The sequence below is a fragment of the Rissa tridactyla genome, chromosome 11, assembly GCF_028500815.1.
Source record: "Rissa tridactyla isolate bRisTri1 chromosome 11, bRisTri1.patW.cur.20221130, whole genome shotgun sequence".
Lineage (NCBI taxonomy): Eukaryota > Metazoa > Chordata > Aves > Charadriiformes > Laridae > Rissa > Rissa tridactyla.
The window spans coordinates 11607813-11634414 of NC_071476.1; the positions used below are offsets into that span (position 1 = coordinate 11607813).

At 48.5% G+C, this 26602-nt stretch overlaps 1 protein-coding gene across 1 annotated transcript; it reads left to right on the forward strand.

Annotated features, from left to right (window-relative positions):
• Positions 1 to 4095: 4095 nt before the first annotated feature.
• Positions 4096 to 6688, forward strand: NKX2-5 (NK2 homeobox 5). Its single transcript, XM_054217485.1, has 2 exons — positions 4096 to 4515; positions 5335 to 6688. Exons 1-2 carry the CDS (start codon positions 4221 to 4223, stop codon positions 5940 to 5942), a joined length of 903 nt encoding a protein of 300 aa, XP_054073460.1. The 5' UTR covers positions 4096 to 4220; the 3' UTR covers positions 5943 to 6688.
• The last annotated feature ends 19914 nt before the right edge of the window (positions 6689 to 26602 follow it).

Sequence of the window (26602 nt, forward strand, 5' to 3'; positions counted from 1 at the left end):
AGGAGGAAAAAAGCGGGGGGACGGACGGACGGACAAAAAAAAACCCAAAACAAAACAAAAAAACCCCAACAACAAAAAAAAGGTAGCAAGAAAAGAAGGTTTTTAGGTGGAGCAGAGCGGAGAGTCTGGACAGCTCCAAGGACGTTTTCCTCTGCAGAAATCCAGAGGGGTGAAAGCAAACCCTTCCTGCAGCCGGGCAGTGCGGCCCCCCCGCAGCCCCCCCTCGAGACCCCGGTGGGACCCCGCCACGGCGGACACGCAGAGCAGACCAGCTATCACGCCGGAAGGATTTATTCAACCCGGGCTCGCCGCTTCGCCGTTTTGTAATATCTCTTTTCCAATCGTTTGAAAGAAGTAACTGCCCAAAAGACCTTGGGGAGCCCTCGGGGACCCGCAGAGATCCCGAGGTCCCAGCGGCTCCCGCCGCCCACGATGGGAACCGGGAGATTGGCACAAGTTCTCGCAAGGAAACCCTAATAGGCTATTTCTGGACTACTGGCTCTTAACAAATCTACAGCACCTGAAGTGTTAGCACTCAATTAGTGACAAGGTTTCAAACCCCGGCGTTTACTGGTGAGGTATAAACAGAGTCCTCGGGAGATAGCCGGGAATTAGAGCGGGAGGGGGCCCTGGACATTTTAACCGACTGGGATTAAGAGGAAAACTTTTTTAAAAGGCCCCATCTCTCTCTCTCTAAACAGTCCGAGGTGTCGAAAGCTCGGGGGGAGAGAGGATGTGCTCTCCGGAGCTAATTGCGGGCTTGGGGGTTTTTTTTGTTTGTTTGTTTTCAGCAAGAAAAGTTTTTGCTTTTAAACGAATCGCATTTAGCAATCCCGGAGAGAAGCAACAAGCGGGTGAAGAAGACAACCCGCGCCTGCGAGGGGCTTTTATAACCGTGGAGGACAGGCTCAGTCCCGAGGGGCCAGCGAGAACAACCTGCAAACCGCGGAAGAGAGCAGGGCACCCCCCGCTTTCCCCTCGCAGCCAGGAAAACGGCAGAGGCTTTGCTCGCCCCATCTCCCCCACGTACACCCAACGGGGCCTGGGTCCCGATTTGGATGGGCGGGATGGAGAAGGTGTTTCAGGGCGCTCCTCCGGGGTCCTGTCTCCCTTTACTCATTTTTGCGTGTTATTTAAACGCGATTCTAATTTCGCACCCGCTGGGCTGCAATCAAAAGCGACCCCACAGAAGGCAAAAGCGGTGCGGGAGAGCTCGGGGTGCGGGTGACGCCTCCCCTCCACCCCTGCCCCGGGGTCTCAGCCGGGGGGGACCGGCAGCTCTCCCCGGGCTGAGCAGGACGGCGACCGAGCCGCGGCGCCGGAGGGCTGCAAGCGGGGTCCGGAGCTGGGTGAACCGGTTGCCTGTGTCCCCTCTGCTCGGCTGCCATCGGCCGAGATGCCATTTGCAGTCGGAGCCGCTGGAGAGCACCGGGAAAGGGGGGAAAAAGGGGACCGGGGGGAAATGGGTGCTGAGCCCCGACCCGGAAAGTCCGTGAGCTGCTGTATGTCAGTAACTTACTCATCAATCAGCCGGACACAGAGCAGACCTGGCCTCTCTTTGCGGAGTGTTTGCTTTTTCACCAATTATTGCGGCCCTGCAGCTCTTTTTGTTGATACAGTAGTTCTAAAAAGTGCTAATGTTCATTTATCAGGGGGCCGAGCCCAGGACTCCCACTAGTTGTGATTCTTCCAAAAATATAAACACGAAGAGAAGGGCTAAGGCTAAAGCCCCCATTTGTTTCTAAACTGCAGTATTAAAAGTGATGCATTGTTGAAGATAAAGCGGAGATAACGCTGTCTGTCTCCAATGAATGTCTCCCCGACGCATTAATGACATTCCAAATGATAGCTCCGGCTTATCGTTCAATTAATCACTTCCACCCTCTGCAGCAGGGCCCACATCGATCGGGAGCCGCCGTGTGACAGGGGGTCTGGAGGAAGCCCGTCAATCCTCAATTCACAGCAGTTTGTCGGCCGGCAGCTCTCTCCTCCCGGTGGCCGCAGAGCCCGCCGGCGGGGCCGCCCCGCCGGGGATGCGCTCCGGGATCGGACCCCCACCGAGTCGGGGCCGCTTTCCCCTCCAGGTTCACCGGGCAGAGGGGGACCTCCGTGGCAGGCACTGCCTTCCGAGCTCCGGGCGCGACCTGGGAAGGGCGTTCTGGGGCCGGGATGGAGGAAGGGAGCGCCGGACCCCGTTTCTCCCGTACCGAGGGAGGTGGGTGCCCCCATGACAGGCGAATCTGCGGGCGCGGGTCTGTATTTGGAGGGAGAATCGGGAACACTTCTTTATTTTAGTATTTATCTAACCTATCTCCATTAGCTTGTACTAAAAAGGAGGCAACGAGGTTAGAAAGACCACCAGGCGGTGCAGAGGGCAAGGGGTGCCGCAGACACCCGTCAAAGTCCCGCCGTAAGCCTCTCTCCTGAGCCGAGCTGCCGAGGCTGCCTCCACATTCCCCGTCCACTTCACCCCTTCTCCTGCCACTGAGGAAAGTCCTGTTCCCCAGGGAAGTCCGCAGGAAGCGCAGCCGCGAAAAGCGAGGTGGCCGCTTAGCCGCCCCCCTCCCCTCATTAAATAGCAATATTTCAGGCCTCCCCGTACACACTTAATCGCTCCGACTGTCATCGCAAGATCCGGATCTGGTTCGTGGACAAACCGCTCCCGGGACACCCGCAGACGGCTAAGGCAAGGGGCTGCGAGCGCCCGGGCTACTGCTGCCGCAGCGGCCAGCGGGCCCCAGAGAGCGGGACCAAAGTCACAGCATCGCCCGTAAAAACATCCTCAACTCAATTCCCCAGAAGGGAGCCCGAGGGTGCCGAGACACAAAATCTCGGGGGGGAGCGGGAGGAGGGACAGCAGGAGGAGCAGCCCGGACAGAGGAGCTGCGGGCAGGTGCCCGCGTTTCCACCGGCTCCGGAGGGTTTCCTCCGGCTGCGGGAGGAGGATTTGCAAAACTCGCCCTACGACCCCCCGGGCAGGGCCCGGCCGAGGGACCCTCCCAACTCACCGTATCTCCGCAGGGCTTCTCCGTTCGGCTCCCCGGACCCTGCCTTATCTCCCAGCGCCCTCGGCCGCGCCGGGGCTCGGAGGGGACGAGCCCATCCCCGTGTCCGCCGGAGCCGGGCGGGCCGCACCGAATAAGTCCCTAGAGGAGATTTTTTTATTTTTTTTTTTTCCCTCGGCCCCCGAAGCCAGAAAGCGCCGTAACGCCCCTCCTCAACCTGAGACTTTGCCGCTAAAGTTTATTTTAATTACTCCAAGCGCGTTAAATTAATGAGCTTCCACTTCTGCCCCTCGGGAATCCAGGGGCCTGCGGGCAGCGCCGCGCCCGCCCGGGCTGCGGGGACCCGGCCGGCACCGGGGCTCGCCCCCAGCCGCAGGCCAGCGGCCGGTTGCTTTGACCCCAGGACCCCTATATATTTTGCAATGTCTTCAACCCGCGTTTCTTCCGGACAGTGCTATTTTTTTGTTTCGTTTGAAAGCTTTACAAACAGGCGGGGGGTAAACCCAAGCGGCATTTCCCCCTCCAAAGCCAGGCAAGGGCTGTTTAGGGTCTCTCTCCTATCAGCGGTATTTTGCAGGCACTGTGCTGCTTCAGAATATCTGAATAAATCTTAAGCGCAGGTTTCCCCTTGAGTGCGCTTCACACAACAGTGAACTCCTGTTTTCTAGTTCCCGAGATCGGATATTGCAGAATACTAAAAATGAAACCTCCGTTCCCTTGCTTAAAAAAAAAAAAAAAAATCAGCACATATTTGGTTGATGGTTTCCTCCCGGCCTGTTTATTTAATCTGACTGTATGATAGATAGCATCAGATAGTGGCTTTGTACACATTAGGCCATTCTGGATTTTTTTTTTTTAATGGATCAACAAACTCAGCGGGGAAAAGCTGGATAAATACAGTGCCGCCCCTTTAAATGAGTGGGGATGTTTTTGAGATGTATTACTATATTAGGTGACATGGAACTTTGCATCTCTCATACCATCACTGCAATGTTGGCCAATAGAAAGCTAAAGTCACCCAAAAACTGCCTAGTCCCTCCTTCCTTTCCCTTATGGTCTGGTCCTACCTGCCTCCAGTGCACAAGTCAAGGCTACTCGCAGGAATGCTATGTGCCCCCTCTGTGAGCCCACGCTCCACTACTGCTCCAGGTTGGCTGCTCCCCACCTGCTTTTCCATGACCCTGGGCTCCGGCCACTGCCCCGCTCTCCTCCGCAATGTTTCCTAGCCCTGTGACAACGACACCCTTCTCGGTCAAGGATATTTTGAACTTGGAACAGCATCAGAGTGGCCTGGCCTCCATGGAGCTCTCCTCGCTGTCCTCCCCCTCCTGCATGCTGGCCACCTTCAAGCAGGAGGCGTACAGCGCCGAGCCCCCGGCCCTGCCCGACCTGCGGGAGGAGCTGCCCGAGGCCCACCCGGCCAAAACCCCTGCCGCCTTCCCCAGCTCCTACTACGTTAAAAGCTACGTGGAAATGGACTCGGCCAAGGACGCCAAGGCAGACAAGAAAGGTAAAGCCAGCGAGTAATGGCAGGGCTGCCCGGGGCTCACCGGTGAAGCAGAGAAAAAAGGAGGGCAGGGGAAGGCGACCCCCAGCCCGGCGCTGGGGGGTCGGCCGAGGGTGGCTTGGGCTTCCCCGGGGCGGCGGAGGAAGAGGGGACGGTGTGGGGCGGCGGGCGGAAGGCACGGCACCCGGCCTCGGGGCCGGGGCAAGGAAGAGCATCTTCATCCCCTCCCATGGCCCGCTGTCCCATGTCCCCGCTGGGGACAGACCCACGGCGGGGAGCATCCCACCGAGCCCGGCTCGGGAGACCCCCACGGCTCCCCCGAGCGGGGCTGGGGCCGCAGCCGCGCCGGCTGCCCGACGGGACGGGCAAAGCTGCAGGATGATACGTGAGGCCTCGAGCCTCTCCAGAAATTAGGCGACAAATCTGATTTCTAATTCGCTCGGCGGAGCTTACACCCATGAGGTCGGAGTGGGATTCGGTACAAAGACTATATGCGACAAATCCAGGCTGTGGCACAGGCGGTCGCGACTCAAATCAGTGCACAGAGCATCTTTGTTTTCAAACAAGGAAAAAAAAAAAAAAAAAGACCGACGGAAAATTGCTAAAGAGGTACTTAAAGAGCGGGCAGGGCCGGTCCCGCTGCCGCAGGAGCGGGTCGCCACGGCGGCCTGCGGGGCCGAGGCACAGCGAGGTCGGGAAAGAGCCGGGAAAGAGCCGGGGGCGCGGGGCTCGCTCACGGTGCACGCAGTTTATTGAACATAGCTTCCCCCCCCCCCCCCATTTTTTTCCTTCTTTTTCCTTTGCCCATTTATTTTGCTGCAGAACTGTGTTCCCTGCACAAGAGCCTGGAGCAGGAGAAGAGAGACCTGGAAGATCCCGAGCGCCCCAGACAGAGGAAAAGGAGGAAACCTCGCGTCCTCTTTTCTCAAGCCCAAGTCTACGAACTGGAGAGAAGGTTCAAGCAACAGAAATACCTCTCGGCTCCCGAGAGAGACCATCTAGCGAACGTCCTAAAGCTCACCTCCACCCAGGTGAAAATTTGGTTCCAGAATCGAAGGTATAAATGCAAAAGGCAGAGACAGGATCAGACCCTCGAAATGGTGGGCATCCCTCCCCCCCGGCGGATAGCGGTGCCGGTGCTGGTGCGCGATGGGAAGCCTTGCCTGGGGGAGTCTTCTCCCTACAGTTCACCGTACAATGTCAGCATTAACCCCTATAGCTACAACGCCTACCCCGCGTACACTAATTACAACAGCCCTGCCTGCAACGCCAACTACAACTGCAACTACCCCTCCATGCAGACCATGCAGCCCTCGGCGGCCGGTAATAACTTCATGAACTTCAGCGTAGGGGACTTGAATTCGGTGCAGACGCCCATCCCGCAGGGGAACGCGGGGATCTCCACGTTGCACGGGATCCGAGCCTGGTAGAGCCGCCCCCGCACCCAGCCCGCTCCCCTCCGTGGACCACGGCCACCGGCGAGACCCCGGGGCCGGGAATGGAGGGGCTTCGGCCGCGCCTGCGAGCCGGTCTCGGGACATTTCCAGGCTGCGGGGGGGATGAGGACGGTTCAATGGCAGCATCCCGGTGGAGTTCACGAGCGTGGCGGCCATTTCCAACGGGGAATTCTTCAGTATTTCGTGCGATGCCTGCGCGCCGGGCCGGGCCGGGCCGTGCGGTGCGGGCAGCGCGCAGGGGGTGCTCGGCGCTGCCCGCAGCCCCCGACCCGTGCGCCCGCCCCTCTCGTTCCCCCTTCCACCGGGGTCTTCGCCCCGGTAGTTCCCCTCCTTCCTTCCTACAAAGCAGCCGGTCATTTTGCTTGACTTGTTCCCAACAACAGCTAGCCCTGAAACTTTTTTTTTTTTAATTTTTACTCTATACTAATTATTATTGAGATCCACATTTAATTTTTTTGCACTTCCCGTACGGTCCCCGCTGTGCGGCCAGTTCAGCATCTCGCCAGCCCCAGGGTCTCCCCCTGCGAGGCTGCTAACGCCGGATCCGGCTGCGCCCCACCGGCGCCCGATACGGGCCGGGAGCGGCTCTCGCCAGCGCACGGATGAGGACAGACCCCCCCACCCCGGACGAGGAATACAGACACTCCGACCTGCCAGGTCCCCGTAGGGTTATGCACTAAAACGTGAGTTAGTATTGAAATGCACTGTCCGCCCCTCGCCCCGCCGCCCGTTGGTACGTGTTTCCCTTTGCTGTACAAGCTGATGGAGATCAGTCAGTTGTCATTAAAGTGAGTGGCTTAACCATGCGCGTCCCTGGCCTTCCTTGTGCGGCCCGGGCCCCCCAGCATCCCCCGGCGACGGAGCCGCCTGCCTCGGGGGCTCTCACCGGCAGCCCGCTGCAGCCTCCTTCACTCCGGCAGCCTTCCCCTGCTGGGCTTCCCCCCGCCCCGCCCCAGCGTTGTGTAGCCCTCCCGTAATTTCAGCATTTCCCGTTTTGACGCCTGCAAACGGTGCTTCTATTTTAACGTCTTTCAAAAATAATTTAAAAGCCGCTTTTTGAGCTCAGAGCCTGGGCAGGACCGCTATGCACCGGCCGTGTCCTGTCCCCTCCGCGGGCTGGTGTCGGGGCCGGCTCCGTTCCCCCCCGTCGGTGACCCCGTCGCTCCGAGTCTTCATGAGCTGGGGGTGAGCGGCTGGTTTCTCCCCCATACAGAAAAGCAATGCGAGGGGGTTACAAACACCCCAAGCCATAAACCAAGGGGATCGAGCTTTGCCGGAGGGGAACTGCCCCCAGCGCATTCGCGGGAGGTTTCCGCAGCCCCTTCGCACTCTCTCCCCATAGGGCAGAGGGGCAAGGGACCCCCCGCCTGCCCCCAAACTGTCCAGGGGCAGCGAGCGGGGCTCCCCACCGCCCGGCTCCCTGCCTCTCCTCTGCCTCAGCCCCAGCCTCTCGGCCGCTTTTACAGTAGTCGCTATCAAATGTCAATTATTGGGAGTGAGAAACAACAAACATTGTAATTCAGCGCAGTCAAAACATCCTCTGAGTGTCTGAGATTGTCCGGCCCGGTGACAAGGCGATTAGGGGAACCTGCAACCTCTCCTGCCTTGGCCATATCGGCCCCATCAGTAAACAGGGATGGAGACAGGGTGGCTGTGGCCCTGGGACATAGGATGAAAGGCTGCCGGTGAATGGAAGCTGCCTGCAGCCTCTGTCCCTCCTTCCCAAGGGGACCAACCTCACACACACCCCGAGGTAGGATTGCACAGATAAGGTGCTCCGACCTCCCTCTTATCTCTGCAAATGGAAGAGGAGCCCTGGGTGCTGCTCACAAAGCCCCTAATGCAGGGTAGACACCTGTCTGGGGCTCAGGGCTGGGCAAAGGGTGGCCTTCTGCCACCCCCCCAGGACAGTCTGCCTCGGGGGCACTTACCCCAGAGAGACAGAGGGACATTGGGTCTGTTACAACAAAGGGGGTCAGAGCCTGACAGCCTGAAGCAAGGACTCAGGGCTGTCTGCTCCTAAGTGCATAGGAGCTGGGGCCAGCCCCACAGTTGCGCACCGCGGGAAGAAGCAAAGGCTACTTCTCCCCCTCATTAGAAACCTCTCTAATCCCAGTATCACAGGCTGCATGATGACTCTTGCCTTCTTCCCACACAGGCTTTGCATTGGAAGCACACACAGACTTCAGCAGGTGCTAGAGTGGCAGCAGGTTAGCCAGAAAATACTCTGCTCTAAGAGGGCCAAGGGTGTCTGCCTTCCTGAGAGTCCCGGACAAAAAGCATGGGAGGGGGCAAGAGAAAGATGGGTTTAAACTCTGGCACTGTTGGATGCTGTGGAGGAGTTGCAGTTTGGTGCCTCAGTTTGCCTGATCTGTAAAATAAGTACAAATTTTCCACTCCACTCCATGACACTGGTGTCACTGGCAGTTGGATCCTGCCATTGCAGAGCTTGGCCAGGATCAGAGCTCACAGGGAGCCCTCAGGAGACAGGACAAGTCCTGAGTTAACATGAAGGAAAGCATTAAGATTAGCTAAAGCTCAAACCACTACTTTCAGAAGCTGGCCCTGATTTAGTAAGTGGTCTACCAAGATGGAGTACACTGAGACTCCAGGAAAAGCCACAGGAAAAAGTACCTCCACACATCAACACAGCCCCCCTCTCCACATACTCTAAATATCCTTTCCCTTCCTCAGATCTCTTAATTTCTTCAAATCTGTTTATTTTCCTCTTGTAATATTTCAGAGCTGCAGCTATCAGAGAATCCAACTGTCCAGTCAGATTTTAGCCTCCTGTTGCTCTGCAGAGGCTGTTCTGGGCACCAGCTTTGGGTCCAATTTCCAGGACTGCGTTCATTCTCAATGGGGATGGATGTACTATGGTCTCTGCCCACACTGCTGCTCACACGCTCCCCCCTCTCCCTATGCTTCCCCATTCCTGTGGGAATTGCATCATGAGCAGATGCATGGCAGGATAAGAAGGGGCTTGGAACAGCAGCCGGAGCCTTGGAGCCAGTTCAGGAAGCGATTTAGGCAGAGGACACAACCGCAGCTGGCTGAGGCCGAGCACAGTGCGGCAGCCCAGCTCTGGCACAGGCACCAGCAGCCGCAGAGCAAGGCATAGTTAAAGACCTTTCATTAGCTGGGTTAAGGGGAAGTGCAAGAGAGATACACAGTAGGAGTTAACCCCCAGCACACTAATTTTGGCCAAGGAGGGCTCACTGTCTTCAGATGCACAGACACCCCATTGCTACTAGTCCTGTTCTTCCAGGTCTGCCTCACCCCCGTCTGCAAGAACAGCCACAGCAAGAGAACAGCCTCTGCAGCCAGCACAGCGAACAGGGTCAGGCAGCGGTAAAAGGTCTCCCCGGGACTTCCAAAGGCACCCAACGCTGTTGGCACACACCACAGCACGATGATGTTCTCTCCCGAGTCCAATCCTCTCAAAGGCTTAGAAAAACTGAATGCATCAAACTTGCCACATTTCTCTCCCTAAGCTACAGAGCAATATGAAAAGCCTGTGCTTAGAAAACAGTATTCCAGAGGAAAGTGCAAGCTCCTGGCACTTCCCCTGGGAATCTGAAATCAGAGATCCTCTCAGTGTTTGGGGGCATGCTAAGGGGTGTAGGAAAGAGGTTTTAATAAGATTTACACTTTGATTTGATCTTACTGTCCTCTCCTCAGCTTTTTTTGGATTACACTGCCTGGCACTGGCATTCATTTCTCTGGTTTAGACCAGCTTTTTTATAAGCATTCAGTGCCCCAGCTCCACCTGAAGGTAACAGGGCAAGCGCAGCTCAGCCCACTTGTCTTCTTGAGACAAACTGCATATGGTAGGTTTATACAAACTATTTGGAATTCACACAGTTTGTACAGGAACAAGTTGTCAGCTGTAAGGGACTGATACCAAATCCCTCGCCTTTAGCAGGTTTGTAGGAACTGAAGTAATTGTTTTTCCCAAATAACACCCCTGCAGTTCCTAAAGTGCATCTGTGGCCGGAATTTTATACCTTAAATTCAAGGAGTTTTCACATCGAAAGTTATTCTCTGGAGTCAGAATACAAGGAGATATGGTCCTGGCAGGAATTAGCTAAATGTTTCAATGTTCCTGAGAAGCCCAACAGGAAAACAACAGATCAACAACCCTCTCTCCCTAGCCCCCTACTCCTAATTCATCTCACTGACAACAGTTTAGATCAATATCAGCAGTAAGTGATTTCTTGTTAATGGGGATTATTAAGAAGAATCAACACCTTTAAAATGCTACTCCACGTTGTCTCCCAAGTGAGAAAGGGATAGGCTTTCAGGCTGGAGTCTGATTTTTCATTCCTGGGTGGTTAGTTATTGACTACAACATGAACTTAATGCTACATTTTGATGCAGAAAGAGAGGGAAGTGGAGATTTCTCCTAACAGAAGATCAAGCACCGGCAATACATTTGTGAAAGTTAATCAATCACGGTTCAGCAAAGTGACATGGAGTAAGTTCCTTGACAATCACTACCTGTCTCCTGCAGTCATTTTAAACCCTGCCACTCCAGAGCGTCATTCAGTGAGAAAGCCCCATTTAGCGACAAGATCATCCTCGGAGCAGTCGATCAGCCACAGCCTTTCCTAACCTCTCCCTAGTTCATCTCCACACCAAAGGGAATTCCAGTGGTTGCTTTTTTCTACCAGCTTTTCCTCTCTCAAAACAGCTTGCTTTATTATTTTAGTACAAACTCCCATCCAGCCTCAACAAAGGTCTCACGCTCGCTGCTTCCTCTGTTTCATGGGTAGCGCACTGATCAACACAGATTTTTCCTTCCAGGTGCCAACAAGGGATCCGCAAGGATCTCAGACTCCTCTCTTTTCACTTCCCACTGCAGTCCTCAGAAAACACAGAGCAAAAGCACCAGTAGAACTTAATTATTGCTGCTGCTTCTAGCTTCAGTGAAGGGTTGTACTGCCGTGCCTTAGCTAATCAACCAGTTTTAAAGCATCTCTACCATTTCTATCGTAGTACTGCACAGGCTTCCCCCAGGCTGTTGCTTGAAATGGCTACTAGAGCCGATGGTCTGGCTGAGATGAGTAAAAATAGGGGAGTTTCTCTGTGTCTGCGTAAAGGAGTTACTGGAACTGCAAATTACATACAAGCGATGTCACTGGAGTCTGGATGAATATACTAAGAGGCAGGGTAAGACAGAAAAACTGTTTCACAGAAGCTGAGCAAGAGGAAAACCTGACAGAAGCTCAGGGAGAGAGATGAAAATTCAGAAAAGCAAAGCAGGGCATTTTTAAAGCAGCTCTGTGTGCTGAGCAATTGATGCACTGACTCCACTGAGACTCTTAACACGCCTGTTTAGTCATCCCTGCTTAAAATAACACCTTTTTTTTGTGTCAACAAAGAAGCATGGGCAAATGGTGGCAAATGGCTAAACCACAGGTCTGTATGTCAGGAGATCCGGGCACTTTCCCCAGCTCCATTAGAGACGGGCATCATGTTTGCAATTGGGCCAGCATAGGCAGACCCTGACTCCTACACAACTGTAAGCAGGGGCTGTGCAAATGCAGGAGCTCACAAATATGATTTGCAGAGATCACTCAATACTTGCCTAGTTTGATGTGCTCAAAAAATAAGTTGTCCAAAAGAAAAACAAACTTGCAAAGGGGCAGAATCTCTTAGTGGCCAAAATAATTTTATTTCTTGGAGTTGAGTAAAATTAATTAGCCCTGGGGAGACATCTGGAGCTAAATTACTATTTGTGGAGATGGGTAGGCTGAAGGAGAAACAAGCATGAATGACACTACTGTACAGTGGGCAAGGTCAGGAGTTAACCGGCTCAAATAGGAAAAGAAAAGCAAGTTTGTCAAGTATTTCAAATTCTGCGAACTGCTCTGACTACTACTTAGTAAGAAACATAACAAATATAATTTAGAAAGGCATTTTAGCATTTTAGTTCTAGAACGAACAAATCTTGTAGTTGTACAAATTATTAACTTCCACAGTTAAAAACACTTACTCTCAGAAACATTTTGTAGGTGTTCTGCATATTAAGAATAGGATTTGGTGCACTCTCCTGCCGCAAGAATCTGCCATAGTTTACTTTACCACAGCAGACATTTCCTAAATAGATTGCATTGTCTTCCAGCATAACCTTTGAATAAGTCACAGTACTGGCTCCTAGAAATTGCCCCCCAAAATCCCATCTTCCTGGCCAGAATTTTTTTGTACTCCTTACTATCTGTGAAAAATAAAAGCTGCTTTCAGAGCAGTCGCTGCAGTCAGTGGAGGTGCAGCGTACAGACATGTACACGGTGCTGGCTGGCTGTCATCAAGAGAAGCCGTTAAAAAGCAGGTCACAAAAAAAAAAAATCCAAAACCATTTCAGTCAAATAAGTAAGTTTTTTGTCTTTTTAAGTACCAAAAAAGTTAGAATGAAGTCCTACTGCCTGGCTTCAGCAAGTCAGTTCTAATGATATCAAGGAGATGACTTGTGCTGTTTCAGGGAAGGAAAATATAAATCTTGGTTGACTTGAGGTTTCATGTACTGCTTTATGCATTGTGCAGTGTCAGCTGCTGCTTCCCTCTCTCCCGCATACCCACTGAGACAGGTCCAGATCCATCCCACAATTACACACACTTCACTTTACGGACATGGTTAATCCCACTGAAGATTCTCATACCGACACGGACAGCGTACGAGGGCTCAGAGTGGAAGTAGACGGACATGCTGACACCCAGCTACATTTCTGGCATCCTCCCATGCTGAGGCTCTAGTATCCTTCTGCTGTTTATTTCTGGTTATGAGGGTCAGAGGAGTTTTTATACTTGTTCTGGGTTACAGGGTATATCTGAGTTTTTCTTTCCAATTACATGCCCAGAAAGCAATCCATACCCTGTACAGTGGCGAGTATTGCAAGAGTCCCCATCCTACAGCCACTAAACATACAAAGATGCCACACATACAGCCATGCTCAGAATGCAGGTTCCTCATGGGCATCTTTATAGACAGCCCTTTTTAAGCAATGCCAATAAAATTGCTTTACTTAACCCTCGTTCTGAAGACATGGAAGTGGAATCGGTGCTATAAAAAGACGTTCTGTCATATCTCTCATCCAACACTCACAGGCATCCAGCGTGCCCGTCTGGTACCTTGGGGTAATTTCTCCTTTTAGATGCACCAGAAAAAAAAAAAAAAAATCAGTGAGAGCTGCTGGTCATTGGCACCTCTGAGAGCCAGGCCTGAGGTGACTATGTTTGTCTGGTTAGACACCAATTTAGAGCCCACCAGTATTTCACCTTAAGAATTTAAGCCTAAATGATTTCTTACACAATGAGGCATTAGAACTGGAAACAAAATTTCCCTATTCAGTCCTCGGCAGTAATGTTATCTATAGCATTTCATTTTTATATACACAAAGATTATTTCCCACATAACAAGATGAAAGTAAATACTTGATATTTTTCCCCACGAAAAAAAAAAACAAACTAAGAGCACCCTTGTGCAGCACACTGGAACAACAGGGACAGCTGTAGTTTAGTTTCCAAATATCCTCTTTGCTAACCACATTTCCAGTCCTATTGGTCTCAATATTCTGGTTGTGAAAACACCGTGCTCTGCCCCTTTGATCAGCTAGTGAAAAGCCCTTTCATGTCTTGCTGTCTTCATTACCTTACATTTTAATTGCTGGCCTTGCATGGGACAGACAGGTGGTACAAGGTCACAACAGGAGATGACGGATGGCTTTTGGCAGTGCGTGTCCAGATTACACATGCTGAAATCAACCTGTGCGGCAGTAACCCGTCCTGCTCTGGGGGATCAGCAGGGCATGCACAACACCTGATGGCTACAGCCACCGAATACCTATTTTAGGTCCTATTAGAAAATAATAATGACCTACACTTCTTCAGTTCTTTCAGATTAGCATTTCAAAGCACCACACATGCAAGTGTTACTTATCTGAGCACCACTATCCCTACAAGCTACCCGGCCCAGCATTTCACATGTTGATGAAATGATACATCCAGAAACAGGGATTTAACTCAAGTTACTTAGATGATCAGGGAGTGTTAGAGGTGAAACCCCATCCTGCACCAATGGCTGAGCCCTGGTGGAATAAAGATTTCTGAAAAAAAGAATCCATTTCAGATGCCAACGTTATTTTAAATCCCATAAAAATCACTGGGGAAATGGTTTTCCTTTTATGCAGCCAGAGCTTCCCTTATTTTTCCCTAGAAGATGACAATTCAGTGCTTTGGACCCCTGGTGTACAGGAACTTTAATTTTACCCAGAATCCATTTACTTACACTTAGCAAACGCATACACCCATCATTGCCATGATACAGAAGGTTTTTTCTCCAATGCATTTGTCCTGCTACCTTCTTGGTCATGTAAGAGTTACACAAGGTTTGTTGCAAGGACAGCTATATCGGATAGTGGGTACCATACTGCTATTTTAGCTACTCAACAGAGAAGGGGTAAGAAATCATAAGGAAGACGACAGTTTGGACTGTATCATAGAAGATACCAGGCTAGACCACCTTACTTGCCCTTTTTGGCCTTAAAAACCTTTAAATGGAGCAAGTGGGCTCCCAAAGCAAAGGCTATATACAAATATGTTTCTAGATGTCATGCAATTCAGACTCAAACTTGAGTTTAATGCCCTTTATAGCACATAGAAGCCATGATCTCAGGTCTGGTGACAGAGGATGCACTTTGGGGAAAGTTAATACCACTGTTCTCAACTTGCTTTGTGTAGAAAGGTATTTTGGACATAGATCCATTTAAACCTCAGTCTATAACAGACTAGAGAGGGCATTTTGTCAAAGTTAGACACTTATTTGCTCCCAGTAGCAAAATGCACCCTTACTACAAGCGCAAAATTAATTGGTTTAAAGATTCTTCTCCATGAAAGCCAAGTTGGCCCTCCAAGATTTGTCTTGAACAACAGAGACCCCGATTAACTGCAAAGCAGAAGGAAATGTCTCCTGACTATTTTCTCCTCCTCCCCCTGCCTCCCAGATGGCCATTCCTTTCATTTTCCAGGCAGGTTCCTTCCCTTCATGCAGCTGTTCCCAACTGCAGCTGAAATCAAGACATTGGGACTCATTAGCTCTACTCGGTCCTTTCATCCAAAAGTCAACGTGACGTGCTCAGGGAGCGTAAATGACAGGAGTCAAGTTTAGACTGAGGTACAGGTGTCTGGGACTGGAGAGGCCATTCAAGCAATTAGTTCCCACTTAACCATCTTGGGTTTTTTTTGTTGGGTTTTTATTTTTTTTATTTTTTTAAGATGAAATAACGTCACACAAATTTTGCTGATTTTGGTGTGTACCAGTTGAGCCTCTTCAAAATGCATTAGCCAGATGCTTTCAAATCAGAAGTCTCCTTTGAGACCATTCCTGTTTTATCAGCCAAGATAGCAGCATCCCACCCACCTTCTGAGGGAAAAAGAAAATATTTAGAGGACGTTCAAAATCAGTTGAGAAATACAATGCGGGCCACAGGGCTTCATCCTGTATTTTTATTTTTTCTTAGAACCGATGACTTGGTAATTTTTGGGTCACTGACATTTTGTGGAAAACTTTTTGGGAAAAAAAAAAAAAGACTAAAAATCACTCTGTGAAAATACAGCTTTGCTGTGATTACTATTCTGCAGAGTGCTCTTTACCTATGCTTATTATTGCTGCAGAATGCACTGCTTGTTGCTTTGCTTTTTTCAGTAAACTCAGAGTTGTCAAGATCTTGAAATTAGCAAGGCCCTGTTTTAATTGTAACTCTGACACTCATTTGATGCAGAATCTCGAGACGGTCATTTAACTTCATGTGTTGCATTACAGAGATGGAAAGTTCAGGTGAGGAACAAGGATCCTCCATCACCCGCTGAACACAAGCAGGCTGCAAAGACACGGACAGAAGTCCCCGCTTCAGAGTGCTTGCATGGAAAAATGCATGGGGTGGGGGGTGAGCGCAGGAAAGCCTTTGCACAGAGAGGAACTGACTTTTGAAAAGAGAAAACGCTTTCTGATGACCTGAGCTAAAGATAGGATGAGCGCAACCAGCAGCTTTTTAAAGCAGCAGATCTCGTCTTATCAGAAGTCCCCGAGGAGGGGAACAGCACTGTCACCGAACACGGTGTTTTACAGAGCTCTTCCCCCAGACATGGGTATCACCCACAGGGCCAGCATCTCAACGAGTCACCAGCCCTGCTGGGGACCTGGCTGTACCCCAAAAGCCTGCAGGGACCTTTCCCTGAGCCATTCCCCCGTTATGCCAGCGCTCTGCCCGGGTACTGCAGGCGGGCACTTCCTTTATCATTTTGACTTCTGACCTTGAGAGGGACAGGGTTCTGCCCTGCCAACATCACTGTTTCCGTCCAGCCCAAACCCCCTCTGCTCCCCGCCATGGGGATGCTTTAAAAAAAAAAAGGGCATTGCGGTGATAGATTTGTCAAGACCAAGGGTCAAGTTTATGTTGATCTACAGGTGTCAGAAGCGTATTGATCCAATGATTAAGGTCCCCAAGAGGTCATCATAAATCCTCAGGGGGATGAAAATACCACATAACTTGCTTGCAGATGTTGCAGGAGTAACCAGATAAGGTAAAGCAACTGCCCAGCAAGTGTTAACAGACACCGTTAGAGCAGTAGGTGATGCCACAATGTTATTTTGCTGTAAGCCAGGGTGGCCAAACCTATAAAAACATGAAAACATCAAACAATTCAAGCCCCTGTCAGGCCAAAATAAGGACATTTGTTTCAGCTTAAATTGGGCATCTTTGGCTTGCATGAGATGAGAACCTTTAGTACAAACACGTTGCCCTTTTTGGTCAGCACTTTCCACGTATTTCCCTGTCAGTTGTGAATTAGACCCACTGCAAAAGATGCTTTTGCAAACAGAATTATTTTAGAATAGAATAATTCTGTTGGAAGGGACCTACAAGGGTGATCTAGTCCAATTGCCTGATTTCGCAAATAGGAAAGCCGTTACATTAGGTGCATATATCTGTAAAAAGAATCTCCTCGTCCTAATTTCCACCTCCTCCTCAGCTAAGGCTGATGCTGAAGTTCTCCAAAGCGTTTGACAATGACCAGTGTGCACACCCTGATCCCTGAGGCCAGGGACCACGTGGACCCTTCTGGCAGTGGTGGTGGTTTGGGGTTTCTGTAACTTGGGTGTTTAAGCCCAGCAGTTACTGCAGAGCATGATGCTCAATCCCTTTATCGTGTCTCCTCTCCCTGCGGCAGCCAGAGCAAGGTCTAATTTTAAAAAGCAGTGATATGGTGCTGTTGCAGTCACACGCGTTACAGTTAGCTGCTGGGTATTTAAATATAAATGTGCAGAAGCTGGTCTACAGTTAAGCTATTCTACAGTTGACTATACTGAGTAGAGTTAAACAAAATGCAGAAAGTTAATTTACTAACTTCTTGGAGCTCAAAAGTTAAAATAGATGACTTGCTAATTTTATTTTTAAAGTAGTTTTAGTATTAATAATCCAAGGTATTTCTCTGATCTAGCCATAAAGTAATTTTAATAAAAACAAGTTAATAATCAAACCCAAATTTTCACCTGACTCCATTCCTTTGGAAGAATAACCCTTAATGTATTAAATCAAGACAGTGCATTTTCCTTTGTGGCGTATTCCAATGAAAATCAGATATACAATGGATCTCCTAGGAATTAATAAATCCTATTGAGACAGAAGAAACTCAGAGTTTAACCAAAAATAACTTTGAGTATCAAACTGAAAATTATCATCCTAGACTCCATTCACAATTTCTCTATAAAAATTATATTCCAATAAAGGGACTTTTTATGAGAGCAAAATGCTTATTGTGAGAATAACGTACAAGAAATCAAACTACAGTATATCTTGACTATCCCATGCAGCTCTCACTGTCAAAGCACAAAGTTTAATCATTCGAGAAACGCATGTTGCAGCGTTTTGGTGCTAGCAGTCACTTATAAGCAGCAGAAAACATAACACGTATTTGTGCTTCCCAACTGGGGCTTTTGTCTGTGTGAGCCTCCGGTCTGCTCCATCAGCACAAGCAGCTCACACGCCTAAGGTACATACATGCTGGAGTATTTTGCTGAATAGTGAATTTTGCTGAAAGAGCATATATAGTGACAGTTGTATCACAGGTGGTTTCTCCCACGTGTGACTGTGGACCCAATACTGGAGAAACTTTTAAACCCACCCTTGCTACCTTTACCCACACTGAGCCCAAACATGCTGGAATTTGCATTGTCTTTGTTCTGCTGAGGCCAGCTGGGCAGGGAGGCAGTGAAATAGCGCGGGGCTTGGCAGAACTTTATTTCACAGTGCTACCTAGTGGTTTCTGGAATAAACGATCAGTTTGTCAAAATGCATTCTCCATACAGAACCTCAATATGAAGCAGATACAAGTGTGTATAAAATCTAAAACTCCAGCACTGCCTGAGATGGGTAGGAACTATATATTTACACACTGCAGGCAAAAAAAAGAAGGAAAAAAATGCATAAGAACACTTGTGATCTAATCCCAAGCGTTTCCGACTGGATATTCATACACACACGCACATCAACAACCCCATCCCAACCTCTGGCAGCTGTATCAGATGTCAGGACAAGCATCACCTTTATTTGACAATCAGGATTTTTCCTTTCTCACCATTGCCAGGGATTAGCACAGGAACATGGAGCTAGCGGCGTTCACGGCCTTTCAGAGACTGTCCCTCCCCTTTTCATCCTCTCTCACAGCATCAAGATGTTAATGCCAGGCTCTGTGATCAGATTTTCCCAGATTTCCTGCCAGCATGGGGACACTCCTCAGAAGGAGCAACAAAGCCTCCTCCCCTCCAAAAACCCTTCCATGCTCCTCTCAAACTTTCCTTTGCTCCATTAACAGTGACAGCGGTTGCTGAACTGCCTCCTGCACTGCTTAGTATCATCTCCTCCCTGCCATCAATATACACCTGTCCGTCTATATTGATCTATACATTTTCCAGCATCACAGGTGCCTCGGTTGAGGAGCAGCATGGTTGCCCTGTGTTTGCCCACACAGAAGACAGCACTGCCCAGGTGCCAGGGTGCCAGGCTTAGGTGCTACAGCAGCACAAACAAATGAAGTCCTGTTAAAAAAACTACAGGGCAGACCAAGAGCCAAGCCTGGCAGGATTCAGTGGAAGATGTTAAACCCAAGCATGAGACAGCCGCTGGACGTGACAGTTTTCCCATATTTAGAAAGGGGAAAACGGTACTTGCTTCCCTGGGCAATGCCTTATGATTGCCAGATGAAAGGAGTCATGTAAGTACTAAGTAGTATTAATAGTCACAGGCGTAATATATATATATGAGAATAATATAGTCAAACCATACTTAACAGTTATTTCCAATAGCAACATTTGTATAATGCCATTGACACTCAACTGCTGATAAGTTGGACACACTTAAGGAATTTTAATAAGCCTTTGAAAAGGTTTAACTGATGTGAATTAAGCCCTGAGATAATTTAGACGCAGGGCTATCATTCTTCAGTTAAAAATAATTGATCTTGAATGTAAACGTCACATCTTACGCCCTAGTGTACAAAGGCAAAGAAAATGTCATTTGTCACCAGCAGAGTCTGGGGCTGATGAACACATTTCTGGAGAACTTGCAGCGACTGTGAGCTGTGCCCGGACCGAACAAGGACCAGCTGCTCTGCTCACCCCTGGGAACTTTTTCTCCTGTGGGGTCACAGACAAGGTACCTCACAGGAATAAGATTCAGATATGTTAATTAACAATACATGCGTGGTTATTACTACGACACTAAATCCAGTGCCCTAGGCATTGTGGTTGAATGCAGAAAGGACTGCTGAGATCTTTTGGCTTTGCTCCACAAGAAGAGCTCTGCTGACACTCCCCTCTTGCAGAGGCAGAAGCAAAGTCTTCATCTAGAGTTTAGTACTGAACATAAAAGTTTTTTCTTTTGTAGAGGAATATTCTGTATTTACTGCTTGTTGTTCAGGCATTATGCTTTCCTAACTGGCAATTTCTCTCCCAAAGCTCGCTATCTTTTCTGGAATCCTCCAACAGACATGTAACGTAATGTCTTTTTGACAAGGTGATAAGACCAGAAGCTCTTGTTGAAATATGCAAACCTAAACATCCACCCACATCTTTATAGAAATTAATTAACTTGCAGTAATGAGAATGTAAATTCCCACTTGCTGTCTTTCAGGACGAGTATTATCCTATGGTCTACAAGGTTATTTACCATTAAGTCTGTGAAAGATCAGGAACTAAGTTTGGGTCAAAGTCTGCAATTACCAAAGATACTCGTGCAAAGACAAAACTATTTTAAACAAACCTGAAAATAAAGAGAATTGTGGGGTTTGGTTTTTCTTTTTCTTCTTTTCCCTCTCCTTTTTTTTTTTGGCTGGTTGGTTTTGAATAAGCAGACAGATTACTGGCACAAACCAGTCTGTGAAAGCTGGGAGTCGCTGGCATTAAGCTACTTGCATTTTTGCTTCAGCTATTTTCAAATATCATCTCTGACATTTAAACAAATGGGAATAACATTATGATCCTCAGCAGCATTTGCAATTTTATATCCAAATGAAAAGAAGCAAAAGCAGCATGCTTTTAAGAACACGGCTCAGAAAGGAATTCTTCATTGTTTAATCCAAAATATACAGCATTGATATATGTATAATAGATCATTGTTATATATATTGTGTGTATATAAAAATGTACAGAACAGGAGAAGGCTTGCTTCTCTTGGAAACACCGAGTATTTGCTATTATCAGGCACAGGACAGGAGGCCAACTGGATCAATAGACTTAATATAGAAAAATCTTATCTTCATTTTGGACTAGCTAGCAATAATGTCAGCACCTAGATGCCACTGACAGAGTTATCTCCCATCAGCAGCAGCAGTAACTATTCGGTAGTTGGGTGCCACCTATAAAAGCCAATAACCCAAACAGAAAAATTTCATCCTGCTGTCCATTTTGAAGATAAAGGGAACCGACCCAGCCCTTGCTGGTCTTTGTGCATTTATCAGGAGTACGAAATAATGCTTTGCAGCTCGTGTGGGTTTTGGTTTCAAATCTCCATTCCTGTTGGGACAATGCAAACGAAAGAACTTGCGGGTACAATGAGACCAGACCCCTGGAGGGGTCAGGTCCGAAAGCGTCCCTGGATGTGATACTTAGCCATCATGCTGTTGAAAAGAAGAAAGCAAAAAGCTTTCATGTTGTTCTATATATATGTGGTTCTATCTATAGGGCCTGGTGTGCGCTGATCCCCGAGGAGACGTTCTCCCTGCCTGCCCTTTGGGCGCTTATCGCGGGACCAGAGGGACACACGCAGCATTATCACCAGGCCAGGCTCAGAGCAGCCGAGTGGCATTTTCCTTTCATGCAGCCACCGACACCAACCGCAGGGCAAAGCGCTCGGCAGCGCTCAGCGCAGCCCGCGACCCTGCCTGGCAGCCTCTACAGCGGGGGAGATAAGTGGGATACGCCAGTCAGCTCTGATGTTGCAGCAGGAGACAAAGGTCAGAAGTGATAACATCTGATCAGTCTCACGTTGCGAGGTTAAAAATAGAAGGAAGCCCAAGTGGAAGCGAGAGAGTGCGGTGGTCTAAGGTACGGCGAGATGTCACAGCACCCCAGGGAGAGACCTTCACCGGATTTGCTCCTCACAACTCCTACCAAATTATTTTTAATGACTTCATGTGGCTGCATAAGCCTCATGATTCATCCAGCACTTTAGCACCCAAGACATCACTTTGAGGCAGAGGCACAGCTACGATTACTGCAGCTCTTGCTTTACAGAAGTACCCAAGGTCCACGCTGGAACCACGCCATTTTCCTCGACACCCGCGAGCCCAGGAAGGCCAGGCTGGGCCATTCCCATTCACACGGAGTAAGTGGGAATAGTCAGTGGGTGAGGATGTAGTCAGACAAAGAGAAATTAGCAAGCACAGATGCTCCACGGTTATGATTTTTACGATATTTAACACTTACATAATAGGCTTAAAATGACATTAAAAGCAAACCCAAACCAGAGGCAAATACAAGTAAAAGCTGCTTTTTAAGAAGCATTCCACAGTGTTCATATTTAATGTGTTTGCTTGCTACTGTGAAGACCATATATCTGCTTGTGTAGAATTTGATACTTTTTATGATCACACGGTGGCAGAAGCTGGGAGTTTATTGAGTGTATTGCTGGTGCTGGTGGGACCAGCAGCCCCAGCCTGTAGCACAGGGGAGGGACTTCAGTCTGGAAAATCAGTGCTGGCTTCACAGCCCTTAACCAAGTGCATTTACTCAGCGACACACAGACAGAACTAGGTGGCATTTTCCAGTGAACTTGCAGAGTGTGAATAATTATAGACAGTAAAGGACTTGAATATTAACCTTCCCTATGTTACCTGCTACTTGTCAGAGTTCTGCCACAGCCCAGGCAGAACAAAGATCTGGCCGCTGGTTGCATGAAATCCATTTAAAAGCAGTATCAGAATTAACGTATAAAGGAAGGAGTCTTCATCTTCAGAATTAACATATAAAGGAAGGAGATTCAGCATCACTGAACTTATAATCAAGATGTAGGAATATGCACCCTCTAAAAAACCTCAATAAATCACTTAACAAGAAGAAACAGGAAGAACAGAAGGAAAAACCTAGGTCCTTATGGATGTACCCTTATTAACCAGTCTATCTGTAGATTTAGTGCTATTCAGAACATAATATATGAATGAAACCTGATCTTTGTTATTCAGACCTTCACTATCCATTTAGTCAAACTACTGCTCAATTTACAGATCTTTTATGACATCACTGGAGATCTCATATGATTAAACTGCTTCGTATGTTGATAAACTGTCAGCATGGAAAGGGAGCTGCTTTAGTGTTCGCTTTCTGCTCCTGGTTGCTATTTTAACCTTTGCTTTTTAAGAAGAAAAAGATGAGAGTTCTGCAGGAGGTTTCAGAAACCAGATACGGCCAAAGGAAGCAGCAGATTTTCTGTTGTGCCCCCCTGTAACTACAGTGCTGCAAATCCCTGGGAGCAATTGGGGCTCCCCCAATGCTGCCATGGCAGGAGGTCACTCTGCAAGCTGTTACCCTGATTTCAGAGCCTTGAGTCACATTTGAAAGATCTAGTCCATCTTTTTGTACAGAATGTGAGAAGATAGTCATGCACTTCATTCCTAAATTCATAATTTCCTCCGTAGTGACTGCACTGAAAAGGATGAGCTGTTTCTATCAGTGTGTCACATCAAACTAAGCTTTTGAAGCTTAGGTTTGGATTCCTGAAATAGGAGGCACATGGCAAAAGGCGACAAAACTGTCAAGAAATGGTGGATTGCTTAGGAGAAAACAATCTTTCTGGAAACCAAGAGGCAGACAGAGGCCACAAGCAGAAAGACAGAGCAGCTCTACATCGATGGAGATGGAGTAGCTCCTCTCTGCTCACGGGATTTTGCCCCAAAGAGTGCATTGGTGCAGGCAGACTCACACAGCTGGGCAGCTCGAAAAGTACATGATTTTACTCATTGGCAAGAATTTATAAGTAACAGAAAGATGATACTGAACCCAAAGCGTCACTTATTGTCTTCCCATCCCCCCGTTAATACATCTTCATGGGAAAGCAAGAAAGAAAAAACCTGAACAGGTAAACAGTGCATGAATAAGTCTCTGGACCAGTTTCACATCTTGCTTTCTCTGATTTCACTCATGCTGTGTGTCTCCACTAATTTGAGTGGAGATCTCAGTGTACACCACATGAAGGGCCAGGCCCTAAACCCAATTAAGTCAATAAAGATTCCCAGTCCTTTCCTCAGACTGTAGCTCCCTCTATGTGGACAAGGATCAAATCTTCAAGGCATAGTTACAGTGTGCCAGCACATCCAGAGCATCTCTCTCTATGCGTCACCTAAAGAAATTGTCACAAACTCTTCCATCGCTTGTTCCTGTGATAAGACTAAAGTCTCAGCTCAGTGGGACTGTCAGTTGCCTTGTTGCACAGAGCAGCCCAGACCCTGTTTGTACTGTTTTATATAAGCAAGCAGATAATAATAAAGTTTAGTTAATTCCATATAACAGTCTCAGCCTGAAGAAGTCCACAACCAGCTGCAGGGACAGACACCTGCATTAAGCCAGTCCACAAACACTTTGGGTAGCACTAGGATGATGCAAGAGCCCCAGGCTGCATTTAATCAGTTGAAAACCCGGCACAACAGGACAGATGCAGAGATAGCAGAGAGAGTAATAACTAGTTATGTGACTCCCAGTTGCATGAATCAAAGATCCCAACACAGCCCACAACCAGGAGAACATCAGTTTTCAGGAATGGATCGTCCTTCCTTGACTGGCACCTTCAGAAGTGTTTATTCAGTGAATATTTGATTTGAGCACAGACATTCACAGCACACTAGGCAACTAGAAAGATGAAGATGACACTGCTCCAGATACCACAGTAGCTAGTTATACCACTTACACAACATGAATTTAAATGATGTGATTTGAGATTTGTTTTCAGGAAGCACTGACATTTTAAATTTCTTTTTCTCCTACCAAGCTTTGAGCAATGCAGGGGCTGGGCTGGGCGGTGGGTTGGGGAGTCTCCATTCTTGGAGATATTCAAAACCCTGGGTCCTGGGCAACCAGCTGTGGGTGGCCTTGCTTGAGCAGGGGCTTTCACCACATGGACCCAAGAGGTCCCTGCAAATATCAACCACTCTGTGACTCAGAAACGCAGATAACCAGGGAAACTGAATGACTACAGTAGAGCAAACTTCCATCCCTATTAAAAGGGATAAGTTTTGAAGCAAGGTTCCTGTTCTCACCAACTACTCTCAGAGAAAGAATTACATCAATCTTTCAGCAATTAGAAAAAATTAATTGATGGGAACTTGGCATTTACGCCGCAGACCATCATGACCAACCCATACTACGGCTGCCGCTCTGCTCTGGCAGCGCTGAGTGCGTTTGGTTGTGGTACATAGCACCTGCTGCCTCTTTGGAGAACTCTTATCACACCTTTAAGGGACAGAAACAGAGCACGCACTCAGGCACCAATTACATGAAGAGCTTGCTGCACTTTGCAGCAATGCACAGTCACAAAGGCACATCTCACTAAAATATTTGCTTAAGATTTCTCTTCTTTACCAGTACAAATAGGAAAGCAAAGGAACATTAAAGTGATTTCCCCCCCCCTTGCAAAGAAGAGCCCCACATATTTGCAGACAAGTATGCACATGCCCCCTGGATATTCTCAGCCCCCAAAGATTCCAGCCTGACTTGCCTGGCTTGCTCTGGACCACTTGGCATGTGATAGCAGCCGCACACATTTGGCAGAGACATTTTTAGAAACTTCCAAGCTATGAATTCACCCTTCCATTTTGGTAAAGCCAGTTATGTGGAAAGCATTTCAAAAGCAGAACTTCAAATACACACTGCATTTCCCCTCAATTCTTAGGGAAATTACACTCTTATTTTCCCACTGAGAGCTATCATGGAATATTTCTGTATTTGCTGATGCTATCACCAATAACCAAATAATTACAAGTCAAACCAAATAAGTCTTTTCAGCACAGTTACACCGTATGTTAAAACTGTTTTCAATTATTTTCCTCAGATCCATGTTTCATTGCAATCACTAAAAGGTGACTTTACTCGGAAACATACACCTAAGTAAACGCTTAGATAGCGGTCTTCATGCTGCACACTTCAGGGACGTAGCGAGGAGATGCCCACAAACCCAGCTATGGCAACACAGGTACCTGGCAGGCAGCTACTCCTGCCCACGGGCTTTCTACCACAGCCATGTAGGTAGGAATGGAGACCAGGATCACATCTGCATCCACAGCCCACTAACCATGTGCTGGCAACACAGCTAAATACCCAACAGCACTGTCTGGCTCCTGGCACACCGAGGGTCAACTTCCAGCCATTTTCCCCTTTCCCACAGGTGTTCAGAAAAAGCAAACTGATCTCAGTAGGCTGGACTCCATAGACAGAACCTGACATGGACTCTCAGAAACCAGCAAGCTCTTTAACATCTAAATCTGCTGAGGCATCAGAACTACCCCATCCTCATCGCTAAACGGCTCCAGCTGCACAGAAAAACACCAATAGTCCTTTAAATGGCTCAGCCCCCTTTGCTGGGAGGACACAGGTAGTTAACCACCCTCAGCTGACGAGGAGTTCATTAACCCACAGCTGTTTGATTGCTACCAGCTGCCTGTCTCAGCCCCTGAACGCCACAGCAGGGAAATTTCAATCCCTTTTTAAGCTTATAGTAGTTACTTGCGCTCCTTGTTTTAAAGGACTGTCATTCTTTGAAGGAAAAAGATTTTCACTGCAACTGTTTTGGGACAATGAACCGCACTATCAGCTTGTGGCCACCACATCTGAATACCTGCTGCCTGGGGGAGAGGAACAGTCCAGGTAGCAACAGGAGCACTCCTGTTGGCTTTCAGCCCTGAACACGTCTCCAGATCTCTTTCTTACTCTAAAGCTCCCCAAACGCTTTCAGCAGTCCTGGAGCTCATGGTCTCAGGAGGCTCCAACCCTTGGCCCTCAAATCACGCCCAAGCCCAAAAGTGCAGAGGGAGCAGAGGCCATCCTCTTCTCACCACCCCTAATGGTTCCGCTGCACTTGTCAGGGCAAACTTGG